General features: G+C 34.4%; 1 protein-coding gene across 1 annotated transcript in view; it reads left to right on the plus strand.

Annotated features, from left to right (window-relative positions):
* Window positions 1-24,359, plus strand: part of LOC149791590 (xanthine dehydrogenase/oxidase-like) — a 123,971-nt gene that overhangs the window by 93,256 nt on the left and 6,356 nt on the right. The window contains exons 27-32 of the mRNA XM_089970144.1: window positions 1,232-1,360; window positions 7,204-7,278; window positions 11,232-11,284; window positions 12,937-13,054; window positions 20,747-20,833; window positions 22,589-22,756. Of these exons, the coding sequence (XP_089826270.1) occupies window positions 1,232-1,360; window positions 7,204-7,278; window positions 11,232-11,284; window positions 12,937-13,054; window positions 20,747-20,833; window positions 22,589-22,756 (630 nt within the window). The remainder of the gene's footprint in view (window positions 1-1,231; window positions 1,361-7,203; window positions 7,279-11,231; window positions 11,285-12,936; window positions 13,055-20,746; window positions 20,834-22,588; window positions 22,757-24,359) is intronic.

A 24,359-nucleotide genomic window follows, 5' to 3' on the forward strand; every position in this document is an offset into this window, starting at 1 on the left:
GCTCAAAAGAAACTTACATCCCCCCACCAACAACCAAACATGCAATGGTCAGTACCTTATAGCTAATGAATGTATGCTGTGTTAAACGTTATCCAAGTTGACATCTAAAACTGCAACTAAAATGGGGTTAGGTTTACACTATAGCTGACATCATGTACAAGACATTGTGCTGATATTAGATCACTTATTGATCAAAATAGGAAGTCTTGATATTGTAGCCTACAATTTATTTTGCTACGTTATTGATATATCAGTCACGGAAACTTTGGGTGGGATGCCATCACCCAGGCAAGACATTTATTAGAAAGGGTCAGTAAACATAAAACACAGTGACTCCAACAAGAAAATATTTAGAGATTACATACAATTTAGATAGAAAACAGTTGCTGTCCTGAAAATGTTTGGATGATTCACAGTCTTTCAAAAGGAGTCTGTGTGCATAACACATGAACATATCCTAGTAAGTAACAAAATAATGTGGATTTGGCCCTGATATTGTTTACAGCAGCCCATTTTGGATGATACTTTGTCAGGCACATGTCAAACCTGATTAAATGATCATAAGAAATATATTTGCAGTATTCAAAATTAATTTGTAACTAAATACAACTGCTTGGTAAAAAAAAGTTTAAGTTTATGCAAAATATGCTAATTTATGCTAATTTGCCTGGCCAGCTGCACTTGCATATGGCCCTAAGGTACCTTTATATACTAACTTATAGGTCAAGTCCAGATACAAACAACATAGACCCTGATGTCTAGCACTGGGGCATCATGCCTCAGACATTTAGCATTATGTCTCACCAGATTACATTATCCTGACACGATGCCAACCAGGCCCAACACTAACCTCTTAATGCTGAGCACCAAGCGAGTCAGCTGTTAGTACCATAATAATAAGTCTTTGGTATGACTTGGCTGGGGTTAAAACCTGTGAAATCCTTATGTGAGGTGGACACTCGAACCACTAGACCACTGGAGCAGTCAATTATGTTTTAAAATTCTTTTCTTAAAGTATGAATGATTTTCATATCAAATATGGCATTGCTAGGAGAAAGCTTAAGTTGATGAGAATTGGTTGTACAGTACATTCCACAACCTTTTTATTGAGTAAATTTTCCTCTGTGCTAAATTATCAGTATTGGGCTGTTGTGCCAATAAACCCTGTATTAATAAATGTTAGAGAAATATTTATTGTATTATTTATAATAGCCAGTTTCCTTTGATCCAGATTGCCTCAAGAGCACTAGAAATACCACTGAAAAGGATCATAATCACAGAAGCTGATTCCAACGTCTGTCCTAATGTTGCACACACTGGTGGAAGTAGTGGCACTGATGTCTTCGGAACAGCTGTTTTGGTAATTTGATATATTTTGTTAGTAAATGCTTTGCCTGATGAACGCAAGTTTGAGAGTCTATTTATCACAAAGATGCAAAGATTTTTAACTTTGTATTACCTGGTATATCACATGGTATAACCTGTTGTTATGACATTACATTTTGATGCAGCTGTGTGATATTGCTTCATGTTTTATCCCACTGTTTAACATTTTGATTTTGATGCAGCAACGTGACATTATTTCATGTTATATCCTACTGATAACATTTTAATGCAGCTATGTGGCATTTTTGGTGTTATATCTCACTATAACATTCTAATGACATTCAGTGCTGCCACTGTAGAACATTTTGATGCTGCTTTATAACATTACTTAATGTTCTGTCTCACTGTATAACATTCTGATTACAGTTTGATGCTGCTGTATAACATTATGATATACCTCCTTGTATAACATTCTGATGCTGCTTTGTGACATTGTTATATCTCATTACATAACATTCTGAGGACATATTTATGATATGTGACATTACTTGTTACTTAGAAATGCCAGTATACAACTTTGTATTGCATTGTTTTATGACCTGACAGTATACCACACTGTATATTTTTTATGACCTGACAGTATACCACACTGTATATTTTTTATGACCTGACAGTATACCACACTGTATATATTTTATGACCTGACAGTATACCACACTGTATATTTTTTATGACCTGACAGTATACCACACTGTATACATTTTATGACCTGACAGTATACCACACCGCTCCGATGGCCTAGTGGTAAGAGCATCTGCCTCGGATGCGGGAAGTTGTGGGTTTGATACCCAGCTGAGTCATACCAAAAACATACCAAAATGGTACTAACAGCTGCCTTGTTTGGTGCTCAGCATTAAGAGGTTAGTGTTAGGACTGGTCAGCCTGGTGTCAGGATCATGTGACTGGGTGGGACATCATGCTACATGTCTGCGGCATGATGCTCCAATGCTAGACATTACTATAAACTGCCACACTGCAGACATCGTAGCGATATGACTGGAAAATTGCTAAAGCTACATTAAAAATCCAAATCACACACACACACACACACACACACACAGTATACCACACTGTATATTTTTTATGACCTGACATTTTAATGCTTGCAAAATTGAATCTTATTTTGTGTATTTTCTTATGTGCATTCAATTATAAAATATATAATTTGCATAATTATATATAATTTTACATCATTACATTCGAATGAATTAACATATGTCAATGTTCTTCTCTGTAATCAGACACATTTTTATATTGAAGTCATTCTTCATGTATAAATCTATATATCTACCTTGAATGATACAGATACTTCAGCCTAAGAGGAAATGCTATATGCAACGAAAGAGAAGCATTGTAGATGTTAAGATTATACACAAGTATTCATATTGAATTAGATTTATAAAATTGGCCGAATAAATTTTATCTTTTGGAAGCCTTTTATTGAACATGAGCACAAATGTAAGATTTTCTCAGTCACTTGACAAAACACATGAATTTTTAAGAAGAAATCTGTTGATGGTTGTGTTGGTTTAGTCAAAAATTCAGTCTGGTGTTGCTAAGGTTACATGCTATCCTGTGATGTCATCAAGATCTGATGCATTTGCCTTGTATGACTAAGTAATATTTCAAATGTTAATTAATCCGAACTTTAAGTGATATCATTAAGGGGGCGCTCACTAGTTATTATGTACTTTTGAGAGGGTGACGTATGTAAGGTGAAGTTGTTTGCATTTGAAACTTGCACAGTGGAGAGAATGTTGGCATACTTCTATGCTACTTTGATGTAATGTGGCTGACATTTCTTGGATATTGTACTTTTGGAAATTGTACATGATCTAAGCACACTGCTAACTAAAATGACTGCCCCCTTGTTTTAAAAGAATCACCCTGAATTAGTCTAAAGTACATTATCTTTAGCACCTATTAAAATAGGGAAAATGAATTTGCCCAACAAGACAATACCGGCTTCTGAAAGTGCAATGGATGAAGTACTATTTATATAAAATGTAAAAACAAGTTATCAGCTCTTTTTTTTACAATTTACCTTCTAAGTCCAGGAAGTGAAAATGACCAAGTGGTGCCAACACCATTTTGAAAGATGCACATCTGGAGTAAGGCCAAGCTGTATACTCTATAACCCATATTACACCCATCAGTCATACATCAAAATAAAGGGAATTAAAAGTTCTTTGAACAGTACCTAAGATATACAAGGTCATTTTTAATTAGCCAGTATAGAGAGATCACCCAAGAAAATTCTTTCTCTTTAAAATTTTAACCCTATGCAAATTACAAACTGTAGAGTGCCACTTTAATACAAATATGAAAATGTATGCAATTATTTTTCTCTATTTCATATCATTGTGTATGATGTTCTGAACAAAATTGTACATTGCTTATTTTGCTTTTGCTTACATAATGTAATAGTGTGTCATGGGCATGTGCGGGGCTGCATGTCTTGGGCTGGGACGCATCAGCTCAGTTCGCAAATGTCTTTCAGTTGGTGCCACTGGAGCACTTGTGTGTTCATTTGTGCTTTCGGGACTGGACTGTTGTAGCTCGGTTCTGTCTGGTTCATCTCGGTGTCTGCTTCAGGGACTTAAAGGGGTTCAAGGCACAGCTGCTTGGATCATACTTAGAGTACCACGATCAGAGCACACCTCCTCGCTGCTCTGTACCCTACACTGGCTATCCATTCGATCCAGAATCAAACACAAAATTTGTTCTCTGTGCTACGTTTCACTGTCAGACTCTGGTCCAACATACCTATCCGATCTCACCCAAGTGTACACACCAGCAAGATACTTACGCTCCTCTTCTGACAATTGTATACTTATTATCCCACTATGAAAACAAAGTCATATGGACAGCATTCTTTTGCATACCAGGGCCCAGCAACGTGGAATGAATTGCCCACTGAACTTAGACACAAAGACACAGTGATCACATTCAAGAGGGCTCTCAAAACTCACTTATTTCGACTGCAAGAACAAACTAAAAGACCTAATAATGTTTCCAACCTGAAATATTCTCAGCATGTATTTTATTTTTTAATGTTTTTCTAATTTCATGGTGATTGTTTTTGTAATAATATTATTATATGCTTTTTATCTTATAGGTGTTGTCTGATGTTGTAAAGCGCTTAGAGCTTCTAAAGATTAGGCGCTATACAAAGTCCTCATTATTATTATTAATATTATAATGTACCTTGAGGCAGTATTGTGTGAGTAGTGACCTTAATATTGGGCAGATTAGAAGTCTTAGAATATAGGCATGAAGTCAACTTAAATTTAAAACTGTTACATTAAGTAAAAGAAATATATAGTGAAAATATTTCTCTTCATTTATTTGCAATGAAATTAAAAAATAAATGATGGCCAAGCAAATTCACTTTCTTTGATATTAAACAATAAGCAAATATTTTAAATTTTGACCTTTATGAACCACATCTGTTCCATCCCTTTTAAAACTGTTAAATTTCTTGCTGACATCTCAGGAATAATTCTGGCAAGTTTCTTGTTCCTTTTTTTCAGCATAACATTGGTTGCTATGTTGACAAAATGTAATGTGCATTTTTAAAACAGCTAACTTTTCATCATAAGTGGAGTGGGGCCGGGCTTGTGTGAGACTCTGACAATAATATATATTGTTCTTTGGGGGGGAAATATAGGATAATTATTCAAAAGGACTGTTTTGATGCTTGCAACTTAAATTTTTCAGCCATACAATGAAAATTAATCATAAGTAATAATACCTATGTGCTCATTAAGGGGGCGCTTACCAGTGATTATGTACTTTTGAGAGAGTTGTGCATGTAAGGTGAAGTTGTTTGCATTTGAAACATGCACATTGAAAAGAATGTTGGCATACCTCTATGCTACTTTGATGTAATGTGGCTGACATTTCTTTGGATATTGTACTAATGGAAATTGTACATGATCTAAGCACACTGTAAACTCAAATGACTGCCCCCTTGTTCTAAAAGAATCACCCTGAATTAGTCTAAAATACATTATCTTTAGCACCTATTAAATTAGGGAAAATGAATTTGCCTAACTAGATAATACTGGATTCTGAAAGTGCAATGGATGAATTAATTACTACATATATAAAATGTAAAAAAAATATATTGTCTCCTTTTTTTTACAATTTACTTCTGAAGACCAGGAAGTGAAAATGACCAAGTGGAGCCGGCAGTTTTTTTTGAAAGATGCACATCTGGAATAAGGCCAAGCTGTATACTCTATAACCCATATTACACCCATCAATCATACACCAAAATAAAGGGAATTAAAGGTTCTTTGAAACATGCCTAAGATATGCAAGTTCTTTATTAATTAGCCAGTATAAACAGTGAGGACACCCTGGGAAATGCTTTTTCTTTAAAAATCTAACCCTATGCAAAATACGAAACTGTAGGGCGCCATCATATTGATGACTTGTTATTCGTTGTTGTTGTTGTTCTCGGGTTTATCACCATTTTTCAGCACAAGATAGGCATACATGGCGGCCAGTATAACTGGTGGAGGAAGAAGCCTGGAAAATCCAGGGAAGAACCACCGACGAACGAGAAGCTATTTATGTTATTCGTAACATATAAATAAATTTTTGGGCCAGCTAGATAATGATGAGAACTTTAGTTGTCAGTGTTCTGCATCATCGTTGAGCACTGTCATAGTCCCAGATTATTGGACTCACCCGCTTTTGTTTCTGCACATTAACTCCATTAATTATAATTAGGCTTTGTATAATGCTTGATAATAATGAGAACATGGCTTAATTCAATTGTCAGTCTTCTGCTCCATTGTTTACCAGAGTCATGTCCACTGATTGTTAGATCCACCAACTTTTTTGTTGCACAATAATACCATTGATTATTTACTTGATTTCCAACAAATTGGGCATACTGTGTGGTATTGATCACACCGGGCTGAGTATAGTTGTCAGTATAGTGCATCTTTGTTTAGCAGAGTTATAGCCCCTGATTGTCAGACCAACCAGCTGTTATTTCTGCACAGTAGCTTCCTTAATTATTCTCGAATTTCAACCAGATGTGTTGTGCTGATTGAATTTCATGAAACCTTGGCTGAATTAAATTGCCAGCATCATTCAGTGATGTTATAACCCTTGATTTCATTTCTGCATAGTGACTCCCATAATATTTTTGGATTTAAACCAAATTTTATTGGCACTTTGAAAAGGTAAATTTTAATTAGGTAAGTAAAAGTAGGGAAGCACTTGCCGGAATTCCTTTTTGTGTAATAATTCATTTTGTTTATATAATGGAGGGTATTTGTCAATAATTGCTATGAAATGCTTGAGGAGCATAAATAAGTTTTTTCAAATTTAGTGATACAAAAGTTTTCTTCTTGGCATGAGCAGAAGTAGTAACTAACAGGTTCATTGGTTTTGCTGCCCATCCTTATACATAAGGGGAGATCACTCTGTCAACCACCATACAACTTCTAGCTCCCTTTATCTAAAAGTGGTTTCTGGGAGTGCTGACTTTGCATGGTAGTAGAATTTCACCTATGGTATTATGATTTGGTAAGTATTCTTGAAGAAACATATTTTACAGGGAAAGTTTTGTTTTTGAATTTAGTGGTTATGACAGTTTTTAATTTATTATCTTAACATAAAAATAATTTGATGATAAGCAAAAAGCTAATGAGCTGATCATGAAACCTTACATATTTTGTGTATGTTGAACATTTTCAAATTTAATTTGCTTGAAGATTATAATTTACACCATTCAGAACACTCTTATATGAAAAAAATAATTTAAAATTTGTTTATGAATCAAACTTTTTGTTGTAGGATGCTTGCAATACACTAATGAGGAGACTAGAGCCATATAAACAGAATGCACCATCTTCAAAGTGGGAAGACAGGGTTAGTAATCTTTGTCAAAATATAAGTATATTTTATATGGAGAGAAGGTAGGTACCATATTTAACATAATATTTTATATGGAGAGAAGGTAGGTACTATATTTAACATAATATGCTGTACATTTTTGGATTAAATTTCATGAAAGCTCACTGATAATATCATAAACAGTATCTCCCTATCATGTATATACCAGCTTGAAGTTTTAGCTCCCATCATCTTTCTAGTGAGCTTTCTTTATTTGATGTGCATTCTCTCTCTCTCTCTCTCTCTCTCTCTCTCTCTCTCTCTCAATAATGTTATTAATGCTTCAAGACCAGGAATAGAGCTGTTAATCCTTACCAGCTGTAGTGTATGTGTATACAATAAAGTTCACTATCTTTGTAATTAATATTGCCACTAGAGAGCTCTGGATCAGATTGGATGATTTCTTTTCTTTGATGCTGAACATGATTTATGTTGTGGTCAGGATGGTTAAAGTGTTAAGACACTGGAGTCTCGTTATTACACATATCATCGAGGTGTTCTTTTATTCTCACTTGGAAATCAAGTGGTTGGTTGTAACAGACGCTAGACTTGTTGGCATTTTAAAACCAGATCATCCATTTTCAATTTTTGTTGTTGTTAGCATCATTTCTTATTGCTGTGGCTGTGAAAGAACTTGTTAGAAGCTCTGATGCACTTTTGTAGAAACTCACTTGGTCCTTGATAGAACTGGGATCAATATGATAAGTATCCCATTGACGATTGCCTTCAAATCTGACAAAATTCAAATGAAAGAAAGTACTGCCTCTCAGAAGTGGAGGCATGCCTTCCTGTATCCTGGGGTGGGCTAGTCATCTATGGTCCCTGACTGGTTTTGTTATCTTTGTAACTCATCAAAGGGAATAATTCCATCCGGATATATAAAAAAATTGCTGCTTTTTTCTTTTCGGTACAAAGTATACATACCCCTTGCTTTCAATGTTGTTTTGGTTGGATCATATCTGAGATGTTTTCTGTGTTTTTGCCCATCAGAGAACTGTTGCTCATTTAAGAAATAATGACAATTTACCCAATAATCTTTATTTCAGCCAAAACAGCCTGTATGGTTTGGAAAATGAGATGACTAATTTTTTTCATTTTGTAAGAACTAGAACTGGTGTGCTTCAGGTGTGATCCCCTCCTTCTGAACAGCCAATTTTACAGTGATACATTTGACACTGATTCAAGCCATGTTGATGTGTACATACTTTTCTGATATAATAATAATTCAGTGGCATGGAATACTTGCCAAAATCATAATTTTTATTTCCAGTTTTATGTGCAATCAGTACACTTAATAGCACCATACTAGACATTATCTCTTAACGTCTGATGCAGGAGCTTTTAATTTACATGGTTAGATCAGATGTGGAGGCTTTTGGCATGCTGTGTAATACTATCTGATCTAGAAACATGCTGTGTAATACTATCTGATCTAGAAACCTGCTGTGTAATACTATCTGATCTAGAAACATGTTGTGTAATACTATCTGATCTAGAAACATACTGTGTAGTACTATCTGATCTAGAAACCTGCTGTGTAATACTATCTTATCTAGAAACATGCTGTGTAAATACTATCTGATCTAGAAACGTGCTGTGTAATACTATCTGATCTAGAAACATACTGTGTAAATATTATCTGATCTAGAAACATGCTGTGTAATACTATCTGATCTAGAAACATGCTGTGTAAATACTATCTGATCTAGAAACATGCTGTGTAGTACTGTCTGATCTAGAAACATTCTGTGTAATACTATCTGATCTAAAAACATGCTGTGTAATACTATCTGATCTAGAAACATGCTGTGTAGTACTATCTGATCTAGAAACATGCTGTATAGTACTATCTGATCTAGAAACATGCTGTGTAGTACTATCTGATCTAGAAACATGCTGTGTAATACTATCTTATCTAGAAACATACTGTGTAGTACTATCTGATCTAGAAACATGCAGTGTAGTACTATCTGATCTAGAAACATGCTGTGTAGTACTATCTGATTAGAAACATGCTGTGTAGTACTATCTGATCTCGAAACATGCTGCATAGTACTATCTGATCTAGAAACCTGCTGTGTAATACTATCTGATCTAGAAACATGCAGTGTAGTACTATCTGATCTAGAAACATGCTGTGTAGTACTATCTGATCTAGAAACATGCTGTGTAATACTATCTGATCTCGAAACATGCTGTATAGTACTATCTGATCTAGAAACATGTTGTGTAATACTATCTGATCTAGAAACGTGCTGTGTAGTACTATCTGATCTAGAAACATGCAGTGTAATACTATCTTATCTAGAAACGTGCTGTGTAATACTATCTGATCTCGAAACATGCTGTGTTGTACTATCTGATCTAGAAACATGCTGTGTAATACTATCTGATCTCGAAACATGCTGTGTAGTACTATCTGATCTAGAAACATGCTGTATAGTACTATCTTATCTAGAAACATGCTGTGTAGTACTATCTGATCTTGGGGCCCCGGGTAGCCGAGTGGTCTAAAGCACTCTCCATTACGGATCACTGCCATCTCACCTCTGTCTGCATGGGTTTGAGTCTAGGATTCGGCTAAGGTGGGTATTTGAGAAAGCTTGCCAGTAGCTTCTTGTGGGTCAGTGGTTCTTCCTGGGGTTTTCCCGGGTTCTTCCTCCACCATTAATACTGGCCGTCATGCATAGCCTATCGTGTGCTGAAAAATGGCATTAAACCTCACAACAACAACAACAAGAACAACTATCTGATCTAGAAATATGAAACTTTGTAAGAGGATGAATATTGATGAGCACTACTCCTTCTTTGCAGAAGTGGGTCATACTGACTTGGGTTAAATTTTGTTTGCAACATTCATTTCTGAGGCACTGTTCATTGTAGAATTATGAAATGTTCAATGGTATTCATCTGTTACAACCACACCCTTACAACAAAAGAAGCTTATTGTGACCTATATTTCATCTTTTTTGTCTTTTGCTGTTGACATGATTTCTTGAAATGTAATGGGCATAATATCCTTTGTAGAACCATAAAACTTGGTGAGTTAATGTATTTGATAAGTTCTACATCTTTCTTGCAAAAAGTAGTCTCTGTGACCTATATTTGGTGCTTCTGTGACTTTGTCAAAATTGTGTTATTTGACCACTCCAGTAGCTTAAGTGGTTAGAGCATCCACCTTGGATGCAGGTCACGGGTTCAAGCCATGGCTGAGTCATACTTGTAGAAATGGTATTAACAGCTGCCTCACTTGGCACTCAGCATTGAGAGATTAGTGTTAGGACTGGTTGACCTGGTGTCAGGATAATGTGACTGGGTGGAACCTAATTCTACATGTCTGTGGCATGATGCCCAAGTGCTAGACATCCCTATAAACTGCCACACTGCAGACTTCGTAATAATATAACTGAATTGTTTTAAAAGCCACATTATCACAAACACCCAAAATTGTGTCAAAAGTTCATTTATTAGCTGATGTTTATGTTCCAATCATGAAACTTAGATGCATAAAAGAAGTTCACTTAACAAAATGGACACTTTCTAATGTTTAATAAATGTTTTGAATATTGTCATGTCTGTTCTCAAAAATTCTGTAAAAAAATTGTCATGACTGTTTTCAAGAATTGTATACTTTTCTCTTACTATAATATGTTTGAATTCAATACTGAATTAATGTATTCAGTTTTTCATGGTTTATGCTACACTTTGGATTTAAACGACACCTAATTACATTGTTGATTTACTGATATTTCCCATTTTCTTCTCACAGATTTTGAACAGACAGCAAAATGTAAGAATAGGTGGCAGAAAAAATACTTTTGCAGACAAAGTATTACAGTTTTCACATGAATAGCTGGCATATAAACTACAATAAAAAATACTCACTTCTGTTGGCTCTGAGAGTGTAATGAACTCTTTGACTATTTCAGGTCAGTGCTGCATATTTTGATAGGGTGCAGTTATCAGCAACAGGATTCAGCAGGTATTTTTTATTCATTATACTGCTTTTAGTGCATATTCATTATACTGCTTTTAGTGCATATTTATTATACTGCTTTTAGTGCAGTGGCCTTAAACCCTGTAACAACAATAACAACTTACACTCCATGCTGTACTGTTAAATAATCATTTTAAACATGGTTTACTTACACTCCATTCTGTACTATTAAATAATCATTTTCAACACAGTTTACTCACACTTAATGCTGTACAGTTGAATAATTATTTTCAACACAGTTTACTTACACTTCATGCTGTACAGTTGAATAATCATTTTCAACACAGATTACTTACACTTCATGCTGTACAGTTGAATAATTATTTTCAACACAGTTTACTTACACTTCATGATGTACTATTAAATAATCATTTTCAACACAGATTACTTACACTTTCTTGCTGTACAGTTGAATAATTATTTTCAACACAGTTTACTTACACTTCATGCTGTACAGTTGAATAATCATTTTCAACACAGATTACTTACACTTCATGATGTACTATTAAATAATCATTTTCAACACAGTTTACTTACACTTCATGCTATACTATTAAATAATCATTTTCAACACAGATTACTTACAGTTCATGCTGTACTATTAAATCATCATTTTCATTGCAGTTTACTTACACTTCTTGCTGTACTGTTAAATCATCATTTTCAGTGCAGTTTACTTACACTTCATGCTGTACAGTTGAATAATTATTTTCAACACAGTTTACTTACACTTCATGCTGTACAGTTGAATAATCATTTTCAACACAGATTACTTACACTTCATGATGTACTATTAAATAATCATTTTCAACACAGATTACTTACACTTTCTTGCTGTACTGTTAAATAATCATTTTCAACACAGATTACTTACACTTCATGATGTACTATTAAATAATCATTTTCAGCACAGCTTACTTACACTTCTTGCTGTACTGTTAAATAATCATTTTCAGTGCAGTTTACTTACACTTCATGCTGTACAGTTGAATAATCATTTTCAACACAGCTTACTTACACTTCATGCTGTACTGTTAAATAATTATTTTCAGTGCAGTTTACTTACACTTCATGCTGTACAGATGAATAATCATTTTCAACACAGCTTACACTTCATAATATTTTCATTAATTTCAGCACAAATGATACATAAATAAAGCTTTCTTATACATCTGATAGTAAATACCATATATACTCACTAATAAGTCAAGTCCAACTGGAAACTGCCATCTCGTCCTGCACCAGCAGACTAGGATCTATGCAGTTTGTTATGAGTAATGAATAAAACAAACAACAAATACCCAGATTTGCTGGCACATCATGTGACATCACATCAGGGTCTGTGTTGTTTACAGTTGGACCTACCCAACCTATAAGCGAGTATGTATGGTACTTGTTAATCTTTTTGTATCTTTAAATAAAAAAATCTTTCAGATTGGTGAAGTATTCTGTCAGTCAAATATTTTGCATCATATACTAGGGTCAGAAAGTTTGAAAACACTGTCTATTGTTCAATCCACTCTTTTTGTCAAAATATGCAATGAACAGGTCATTTAGAATTGTTGCATGTATATGTTTGAAGGAAGAAAAGAGAGGTAATCTGAATAGTAATGTCAACTTTATCTCTTTAATTTTAGCCCAAAAGTGGGAGAGAGTTTTGATTTTGAGAAGAAACGGGGCCATATTGGGAGGTACTTTGTATTTGGGGCAGCATGTTCTGAAGTAGAATTGGACTGTCTTACTGGAGAAACTCAGGTATACAGCACTTTCTTTGTACCTCACCTGTGATGAGTGTTTCAGTAGGCAAGATATAGTGGTCACCATGTCCATGCAGTTTCATGTTTTTATCAGAAGATGGTCATCTAGCTTGGTCCACAAGTGCAATGGGATGAGGCAATATATTTCTAGAGGTGGACAGCCAAGGAACTGAAAGGTCAAGGTCATAGGGGCACATGTTTAAATATTGGGTAGTTGGTACATAGTAAAAGGTTTTGGATATGCAGTTGTTATGACTCTTTGTCATAAACTGAGTAACAGAATGAAACAAAAAGGTTTGTAAAACTTAACAATTAATATAATTATCAAAGTTATAAAATGAAAATTTAAGAGCGACTTACAGTATTATGAATTGAGTCCAAAATAATCCTAATATGGTATATTCAAGTCTGAAAAAATTGCATGTTCTGAATGAATATTAGATCCTTGAATGTACTGGTCTGCCAACAGTCCTGATGTATCAAAATGGCATTGCTGACAACTCCTTTGAATAATTCCCACTGGACACAAAATAATATGTTGGTCCAATGAGCACTTTGTTGTTTCAGTGAATGAGCAAAACAAACGTTTCCTCTCCAATAATATATAAACACAACATTAAATACATCTTCAAACTGATGTTACAACAAGAATATAAGAAATAACAATGAAAAATTGTCCAGATCCACGTACTTGTATACAAGCATAAGGGGTGATAATGCATTTTTCTTCTACTAGCTATGTGACATTTTGCAAATATCCCACATTGTAAAAGAATCCACTTGGTGTAACCCATGCAATTAAAAAATAACTTAATTCATCACCAGCCAATGAGGAATTACCCCAAACTTGTCAACAGATTTTATTATTAATATTATTATTAATGATTGTAAACACCTCTTTATAGATTCTGTGCAGTCTATGCCAGCAATATCTTAAAATAGAATTTTATATGCATGTACAAAAATTAGCTATTTATAAATGATCATTATAATTTCTAGTCATGAACCAAAATCACACACAATATTGATACAGTCATGCACCAAGAGGTACCAAAAATATAGATATCCATAATGCAGTACCATTAGTTCAATGAATGAATTCATATTTAGATAAAGTTAAGATTTTTACCGTGGGATGTAACTATCGCTACTGGTGTGGAGGTCCAAATGTGAAAGGTCAATGCCACACTGGACAGTTTCTTGTATATTGTTCAGAAGAAAAAAACTTACATCATGTTTTTGTGGATAGTTATTACACATCAAACCAGATTTGTAAGTGTATATAGCATATTCTTGGAGATGTTGAATCCATGCATCAAAGGGCCAAGATAACATGGTGAATTATTTAAGGGGGTATGGGTGCATAAAATTGGTAAGTACTTTATGAAGAGACTAACATATTTTTTCACTTAGAGGTTAAATCCAGCTGCAAACTGCACAGATCCAGATCTGCCATTGCATCATGTGCCAGCAGATCAGGGTCTGTGCAGTCTGTTAGGAGTAATCAATAATACAAACAACATAGAACTTGATCTGCCAGCACATTATGTGAACGAGTTACATTGTTGATTGCAGTTGGTCTTGATTTATAAGTGAGTATATATATGGTATGTCTTATGTTTCCATATATGTCTGTATTATCAGATTTATCATAAAAGGAAATGGGTCAAGGTCACAGAGGTTGTTTACTCATGCATTATTAGGGGGTGGCCGAGTGGTCTAAAGCGCTTTCCATTAAGGATCACTGCCATCTCACCTCTGTCTGTGTGGGTTTCGAGTCTCTGATTCGGCTAATGTGGGTATGTAAGAAAGCTTGCCATTAGCTTCTCATGGGTCTGTGGTTATTTCTGGGGTTTTCTCGGGTTCTTCCTCCACCATTAATACTGGCCGCCATGTATAGTCTATCGTGTGCTGAAAAATGGCATTAAACCCAGCAACAACAACAACAGCAACATTATTAGGGATGCAACTTCATTGTTGCTGGCAAGATGATAAATTAACTGAAGTTTTATGAACTATGCTGTGATGTTACTAACAATCACTATGCTGTGGTGTTGCTAATGATCACTATGCATTGGTGTTACTAATGATCACTATGCTCTGGTGTTACTAATGATCACTATGCTGTGATGTTACTAATGATCACTATGATGTGATGTTACTAATGATCACTTTGCATTGGTTTTACTAATGATCACTATGCTGTGGGGTTACTAACGATCAGTATGCTGTGATGTTACTAATGATCACCATGTATTGGTGTTACTAATGATGACTATGCTGTAATGTTACTAATGATGACTATGATGTGGTGTTACTAATGATCACTATGATCTGGTGTTACTATGACCACTATGCATTGGTGTTACTAATGATCACTATGCATTGGTGTTACTAATGATGACTATGCATTGGTGTTGCTAATTATCAATATACATTGGTGTTACTAATGATCACTATGCTGTTGTGTGACTAATGATCACTATGCATTGGCATTACTAATGATCACTGTGCTGTGGTGTTACTAATGATCACTATGATGTGGTGTTGCTAATGATTACTATGCATTGGTGTTACTAATGATCACTATGCATTGATGTTACTAATTATCACTATGCTGTGTTGTTACTAACGATCACTATGATGTGGTGTTACTAATGATCACTATGACGTGATGTTGCTAGTGATCACTATGATGTGGTAATATGATCACTATGTGTTGGTGTTACTAATGATCACTATGATGTGTTACTAATGATCACTATGATGTGTTGTTAATAATGATCACTTTGATGTGTTGTTACTAATGATCACTATACATTGGTGTTACTGATGATCACTATGCATTGGTGTTACTAATGGTCACTATGCTGTGATGTTACTAATGATCACTATGCATTGGTGTTACTAATGATAACTATGATGTGGTGATACTAATGATCACTATGCATTGGTGTTACTAATGCTCACTATGATATGATGTTACTAATGATCACTATGCATTGGTGTTACTAATGATCACTATGCTTTGGTGTTATTAATGATTTATATGATATGGTGTTACTGATGATCACTATGATGTGGTGTTACTAATGATCACTTTGATGTGGTGTTATTAATGATCACAATGCATTGGTGTTACTAATGATCACTATGCATTGGTGTTACTAATGATCACTATGATGTGGTGTTACTAATGATCACTGTGATGTGGTGTTACTAATGATCACTAAATTACCATAGTTGATCAAACTCCTGAAGGTGATTCATTGGAATGAAAACAATAATTTTGGATATTGAAAAGTTTTTGTTTTGTGCTTTCGTCTGCAGATTTTCACTTTGAAGTGGCTGATACTGCCTGTGTAGCACATTTTCAAGGTTGTTTCAGTGACATAAGGGACTATACTTCAGAAGAAAGGAATGTGCAGAAATACGTAACTTGACAATAAACAAAGATATCAGTTCAAAAATAAAAAATTTCCAGAAAGATCTAAATTATGAAAGAAAATTTAGAATATGCATCAAATGGTTAACATGTATCCAGTCCATATTTTATGGAAGAATTGATTTATTGATAAAAAGATTTTACCTTCCTCCCAATATTATTTCCCATTCATGAATTTCGATCATAATACTGGAATTATATTAAGAGATGAAAATATAAAACATTGGTTGCCTTTATTCGACATCTGTGGATTTTCTGCTTGGGACAATATAACAAAGATAACAAAATCCAGTCAAGGATCAGTAATGAGGCAGTTTGTATGTATTTATGTATGTATATGGTTTAATGGCATGTTAGCACATTCCCAACTATATAATGCCAATTAAATGATTAGTTCAAAAAATGTAAAGATAAATAATTAGTCCCATCCCCCAAAAAGAAAAAGAAAAGACTTTAGGAAGATAAACCATCCAAATTAATGTCAGTATGTAGTAAAGTAAGGTACGTTCTATCAGGACAGTTCTGGTAATACAGTGCCAAATAAGTGTAAGCTGCATAACAAACAAATTACACACAACCAAATGACTATATCAAAAAATGATACAATCCTTGCACACAACCAAATGAGTATATCAAAAAATGATACAATCCTTACACACAACCAAATGAGTATATCAAAAAATGATACAATCCTTACACAGAACCAAATGAGTATATCAAAAAATGATACAATCCTTACACACAACCAAATGAGTATATAAAAAAATGATACAATCCTTACACACAATAAAACGAATGCGACAAAAAATGATATAATCCTTACACACAATAAAACGAGTATGACAACAAAATGATACATTCTTTACACACAATAAAACAAGTATGACAAAAATAATGATACAATCCTTACACTTAATTAAACGAGTATGACAACAAAATGATACATTCTTTACACACAATAAAACTAGTATGACAAAAATAATGATACAATCCTTACACATAATTAAACGAGTATGACAACAAAATGATACATTCTTTACACACAATAAAACAAGTATGACAAAAATAATGATACAATCCTTACACTTAATTAAACGAGTATGACAACAAAATGATACATTCTTTACACACAATAAAACTAGTATGACAAAAATAATGATACAATCCTTACACATAATTAAACGAGTATGACAACAAAATGATACATTCTTTACACACAATAAAACTAGTATGACAAAAATAATGACGCAATCCTTACACATAATTAAACAAGCATGACAACAAAATGATAAAATCTTAGCATGCAATAAAACTCTAGTACAACAAAAACATACAATCCTTACACACTATAAAACAAGTACTACAAAAATATTATACAATTCTTAAAGCATAAATGAAATTATTGATATTAGCCTAGCTTTTCTAAAGTCTTCATCAATAAGAACATCACAGAATGCATCCCACATCAAATCAGTTGTCTTCAATGCCTTTTAGGCTATGCAGGATGGTGCATTGGGTCTTTTCCACATCCCAGGTCAAATCAGTTGTCTCCAATGCCTTTTAGGCTATGCAAAATGGTGCATTGGGTCTTTTCCACATCCTACATCAAATCAGTTGTCTCCAATGCCTTTTAGGCTATGCAGGATGGTGCATTGGGTCTTTTCCACATCCCACATCAAATCAGTTGTCTCCAATGCCTTTTAGACTATGCAGGATGGTGCATTGGGTCTTTTCCACATCCCACGTCAAATCAGTTGTCTCCAATGCCTTTTAGGCTATGCAGGATGGTGCATTGGGTCTTTTCCACATCCCCAAGCCTGATACAGGACATGGCAAGATAGAAGATAAAGATATTAAAATTATGTTTTAGAAAAAAAGGAAAAAAGGTAAAAAAAACAATATAAAATCCTTCAGTTATGTGGCCACTAATTAGGTGTAACTAATGATGTCAGACTCCTCTTTAGTGTCACTATTTAGGAATAAATAACAATGTCAAAATTCTATTTACATGTAGTTGTAATTTTGTTTATTTGTGTCTGCTGTACCATTACTTTGAGATTTAAGATATTTTCTCAGATTTCTTTCCACAGTGTTGTATTTTACACAGTCATTGCATAACAGTATTTGCAGATCAAAAGGACTGAATATGTGAAGCCAGCATTACCGTGATTTTTTTCCATTCTAGGGCAATGCTTTCCCAAGTTTCCTTTTTTTTTCATGACCATAATGACCAATTTTTCTCACATTTCTATCTGTATAAGACAATGTTTCCCAGTGCAGAAATAGATGATAGAGAAAATTCCTCATTTCAAAATATTTGTGATACAATTTACCTATGTGAATGCACTCGTTGACCCTGATATTACATCATAATGCTTATGATGTCATCAAATTTGGCAGAATTTCTTACAGTTTTGGTATTCAGAGGACTGTTTTAGCATGGATAAAAACAGTTGTTTTTTTTGTTATAGCAATAACAAACATTATATGCCCATCATAATACAATAAATTTGTTGAACTTGCCTCAACGGAAGCTTGACATAATAATTGCATTGGTATATGTCCGTCCAAACATCTGTCTCTATGATCAGTGATACCTTGGATTAATGTGTATATTAAAGTTATTTCCTTTCCTATTATTTCAGCACTATCTTATCATGCTCTTTGTGAACTCAACCTTCATCTAGCTAAATAAATGCCCTCATTATCAAAGCTCTGGGTTAAGTTTGATATGCAAGCCATAGTTAACGTTTTGTTAATGAATGTTATTTTGTTCCTTTCTATGCTTTATATGTACCATTGTCTAGGTTTTCTTCAGAATATCCAAATTTCACCAAACTTTTGCCCTAAAAGTTCTGACATGTACAGTTGTCTTATACAAAAATGCTGTATTAAGTAATTTTCCATTCTAGATCTGGTTCATCATCATCTTTGTTTATTATGAATTATTATATATTTGTAATAAAGCTGTCAGTTTCACGTTTATTGTAATATTTTCAGTGGATTTGTATGAACAGTGTGGATCTGTACAATGTTTCCTTTTATTTAGCAGTGTATATCTAAAAAGGAATTATATCAAGTATACATAATAGAATTTGACATTTAATTTATTCTTTTGGACATTCTGTGAAATAAAAACCAGTTAGTCTTAAGAAAGAAACATACTCAATATGCTTCTTTCATATTTCTTTTATCCTGTGGTACATTGAATTCTAGAGACAAGCAAACAATCCAACAATTTAGGAAAGAGTTTGTGAACTGCAAATGGGTACCATTTTGTTTATAACCTAAGATTTATAGCCAGGAATGTGAAGAAAACAAATCCTTCACTGGCTGCTGGAATGGATTTGAAAACTCTACTCTTGGTATCAGAATTCTTATTTTACTCTTAGAACAGCCTGTATCCTTGGACACAAAATTTGGTTACATTTTCTTGTCCTAACCCACAGCTAATGAAGGATTCTTTTAACCTTCTTTAGACATTTGCAGTATTCCAAGCAAGTTTAATAATCCTTTATACAGTACTCATTGTAATGATGTCCATGGCAGCCATAGAGTATACCACTTTATACTGTCTTATAATAAATGCTTGATGCATATAAATTTTTCTACCACTTAATTAAATGGGTTTCATGAAAATATTCAGCATATAAAAGGAACCATGTAGTAATGAAGGGCTTTGTAGTGAGAGAGTGCAGTATACATTGTTATCATGGAGGACCTTATACTGGGGGAGTGCTTTATACTGTGTTATAATGAAGAGCTTTATAGTGACGGAAGTGCTACATAATGTTAGAATGAAGGATCTTATATCAAGGAGACTGATGGGCTTTATACTGAGGAGTGTTTACATTGTTATGATGAATGATCATATATTGAGTGAAAGCTATACTGTGTTAAAATGAAGGACCTATAGTGTGGAGAGTGCTGTATACTATGTTATATTGATGTGCCTTATAGTGAAGGAGTGTTATATAATGTGTTATAATGAAGGGCATTATAGTGAGGGAGTGCTGTTTGCTATAAATCAACATACTGAATAAGTGTCATGAAATTTTCATGGTAGATGTACATTCAGCATAGTTTATAGGATACATTCCATTCAATTGCATTTTGACTGAGTGTCACCTGTACATTGTTTGCTTTATCATATATGAATTCTTTATGACCTTAATTAACTAATTAAATGTATGCATGTTTGCATGTTTTATGCTCATACAAATAAGTAAAGTTTAATTAATGCAGATACTTCAGACAGACATTGTGATGGATGTGGGAAAGAGCATCAACCCGATGATAGATATTGGCCAGATTGAAGGAGGCTTTGTACAGGTGAGTACTGTGTGACAAAGCATGAATCCAATGATAGATGTCAGCCAGATTGAAGGAGGTTTTATACAGGTGAGTACTGTGAGACAGAGCATCAATCCAATGATAGATGTTTGCCAGAGTGAAGGAGGCTTTGTACAGGTGAGTACTGTGGGACAGAGCATCAGTCCAGTGATAGATATTGGCCAAATTGTGGGTGGCTTTGTAATATAAATACTATGAGAAATGACCAATGATAGATATTGGCCAGATAAAAGGAGGCTTTGTACAGGTGAGTACTGTGGGACAGAGCATGAATCCAATGATAGATATTGGCCAGATTGAAGGAGGCTTTGTACATGTGAGTACTGTGGGACAGAGCATCAATCCAATGATAGATGTTGGCCAGATTTAAGGAGGCTTTGTACAGGTGAGTACTGTGAGATGGAGCATCAATCCAATGATAGATATTTGCCAGAGTGAAGGAGGCTTTATACAAATGAGTACTATGGGAAAGAACATCAATCCAATGATAGATATTGGCCAGATTGAAGGAGGCTTTGTACAGGTGAGTACTGTACCTGTAGTCAAAAACATATGTTTTTGTACCAAGAAAATCCCACCTAGTAAAATGTGCATTTGTGAGTGAAGTCATGCACCTCCTTTGACACCATTTAAGATCGAGACATTGAATTTTGTTACATGATTTGAGGTGCTATGTTAACATACACCGTGGTTTTAGAATTTGCATCCATTATATGTGACAGATGTGGGATGATGTGGTTGTTTATTTGTAACATTAACATATGTCCAGAGTTGTTGGTCTAGCTTACATATCTAAGATTTGGTATGTGCAATTATTAATGTAAGTGTCAAAACACTGCAGATGGAGGTTTGAAATTAGACCCCTGGGTCATACCCCAGGTGCTTACAGATTTGGCCATTTAGTTTCTAATTTGAAAAATATATTTAATTTAGCCTCATTCTCATTGTGACATCATTTTATTGTTGTTATTGCTTTTTATCATTATTTCTTTCCACCACCTTCGAGTTGAATGTAAACACATTCATAGCATTGTTTATCGTAGATGAAAATAAAGTAAACATGTCATTAAATGTGGGACAGTTGTACTAAACTGTGGGGGCCCCAAGTGGCCGAGTGGTCTAAAGTGCTCTTCATTACGGATCACTGCCATCTCACCTCTGTCTGCGGTGGTTCGAGTCTAAGATTCAGCCAATGTGTATATGTGAGAAAGCTTGCCAGTAGCTTCTCGTGGGTCGGTGGTTCTTTCCGGGGTTTTCTCTGGTTCTTCCTCCACCATTAATACTGGCCGCCATGTATAGCCTATCATGTGCTGCAAAATGGCATTAAACCCCACAACAACAACAACTAAACTGTGACAAGTTGACAGCCAGTATTAAAGTGTTAAGAAAATGATGGGGCCATCTTTAAGCTGTTAGTAGAAGAGATTTAAGATTTCGGACAAGAACAGATGAGTACAGCGATATCAGTTTTTTCAGAACTGCATTCTCTTGAGAATTAATTGTGATGATATCCAAATAACTTTTACAACAGTCACTTCCTTGACCAGGATAGGATACTTCTTTTGTCTTCGACATTGTTAATAACTGATGTAGTGATATTTTCAACTCCTTTCCTAATATAGGATAGCATAGGTAATGTTTTTAATATTAATAGTGGAGTGTAGAAAATAATTATCAGAATGACACTTAATGAAGAATATTTTTAGCTCAACATTATGCTGTACATTTTCTCAGGCACAGGGACTCTTCACAACAGAATACATTAAGGTAGGACAAAATGGCCGGCTTCAGGACTGCAGTCCACTGACCTACAAGATCCCCAATGTCCGCAGTGTGCCACGCAAGTTTAATGTAACTCTTCTTAAGAATGACAGACTTATTACTCCGATCTATTCTGCCAAGGTAAGATTTAATTCCAACGATATTGGCCTGAAAGTTATATTTTTTTGCATTTGAGGTTGACAGCTCTTTCTTGCAGAATTTCTTAGTCTTTCTGTGAAATAGGTCATCTCATACAGGTAAACATATACTTATTAACTCACCTGGCCATAAGAGCAAGTGAGCTTAATACATGGCTTTGTGCCCATTGCATGTTCTATCATTAATTGCAATTTTAAACATCTCAGGAAACACTTGGATTAAATTTGGCACAAAATATCCAAGCATGAAGAACTCTAATATTTATGCAGATGATGCCAATCTGCCATCATGTATGGCTCTGTAACTAAAAATAAAAATCCTAAAATGACTTATTCTCAGAATCTGATTTTCAGAATTTTACCAATATCCTGGCATAGAGGGCTTTAAAGTTGTTAGAAATGATGGTATTTGTTATAGAGAATATGGCATTTGTTACTAAACAAAGAAGTCTTTAAATGACTTCTGAAAAATCATGTGACAGAATTTGACCAGATTTGAAGGAAAGCATTCTTGCAGCTTTATACAGATGACTTTGATCTGCCATCAGATATGACTGTCATTGCTTTAGAAATAAAATAATAGAAAATTGTGTACTTGCCAGTTTGCATATTAAAGCATTGCCCAATGCAATTTTTTAATCATAAAACTACAGTACAGTGTGTGAATTTGCTTTACAAGCCTATATTACCCAAGGTGAGTGATATCAGGTTTTTTTAAATTATAATATTGAACACTGTTGTATTTGATCCCTCTACAAAGTTAATCATTTCAATAGCAGGTGTTCCCCAAACCTTGTTATGTTGATACCATAATTAGCCATATAAAGTTGTCTCTCTTTGCTAGGCTGACATATTGCATGGGCAAGGTATAACAGTGATCCAGTTGTTTAATATATTGACAAATGCTATTATTTCTGGTTATGGTGTTGATTGTAATACCATGGGAAAAAATGTGACTGGGGATACATTCAATGCAGTTTTTACCATTTCTGTTGCAATTTATCAAACTGTGGGTGCCCAGTATTGGTGATGTATTGAGAGGCAACACCTTTTGACAGTATCTGTTTTGTTATGAATATTGATTGCAAATATCTTGCATAGAAGAAAAAAAATCACTTTTATTATCAAAACATTGTGCCAAAATTGATTGGCCCTAAGCTCAAAAATACCTTTTGTAATTGCCAAATTGTGCATTACACTGTTATGCATTATGACTGGATTTCCTTGGCCCTACCCTCCGGTACTTACCAGACCAAAACAGATTTCCAAAGTAAAGAGTTGCTTTCATTAAAGAAGCATCTTGCACAGTAAAGAACTTCATTATAATACTGTTCTTTGTATAAGGCAGTTACGTTCATGGATCCTATTTCATTTTGTTGAGGTTTTATATGTATCTTTTTATCTGCATTATATGGTGACATCTTGAAGATGGTATACTCCATGGTACATGTGGATGGCGTTATAATGAGGGAGTACCTATTGTGTTTTTAATTTGTATGCATGATGCTAAAACTATGGTAAGTATGAGCAGAGATGAATTCTATAATAAATATGTTAGCAGTATATATTTTTTTATCTGAATTTAT

The sequence above is a fragment of the Sinohyriopsis cumingii genome, chromosome 9 (genome assembly GCF_028554795.1).
Source record: "Sinohyriopsis cumingii isolate HCF-2022 chromosome 9, ASM2855479v2, whole genome shotgun sequence".
NCBI lineage: Eukaryota > Metazoa > Mollusca > Bivalvia > Unionida > Unionidae > Sinohyriopsis > Sinohyriopsis cumingii.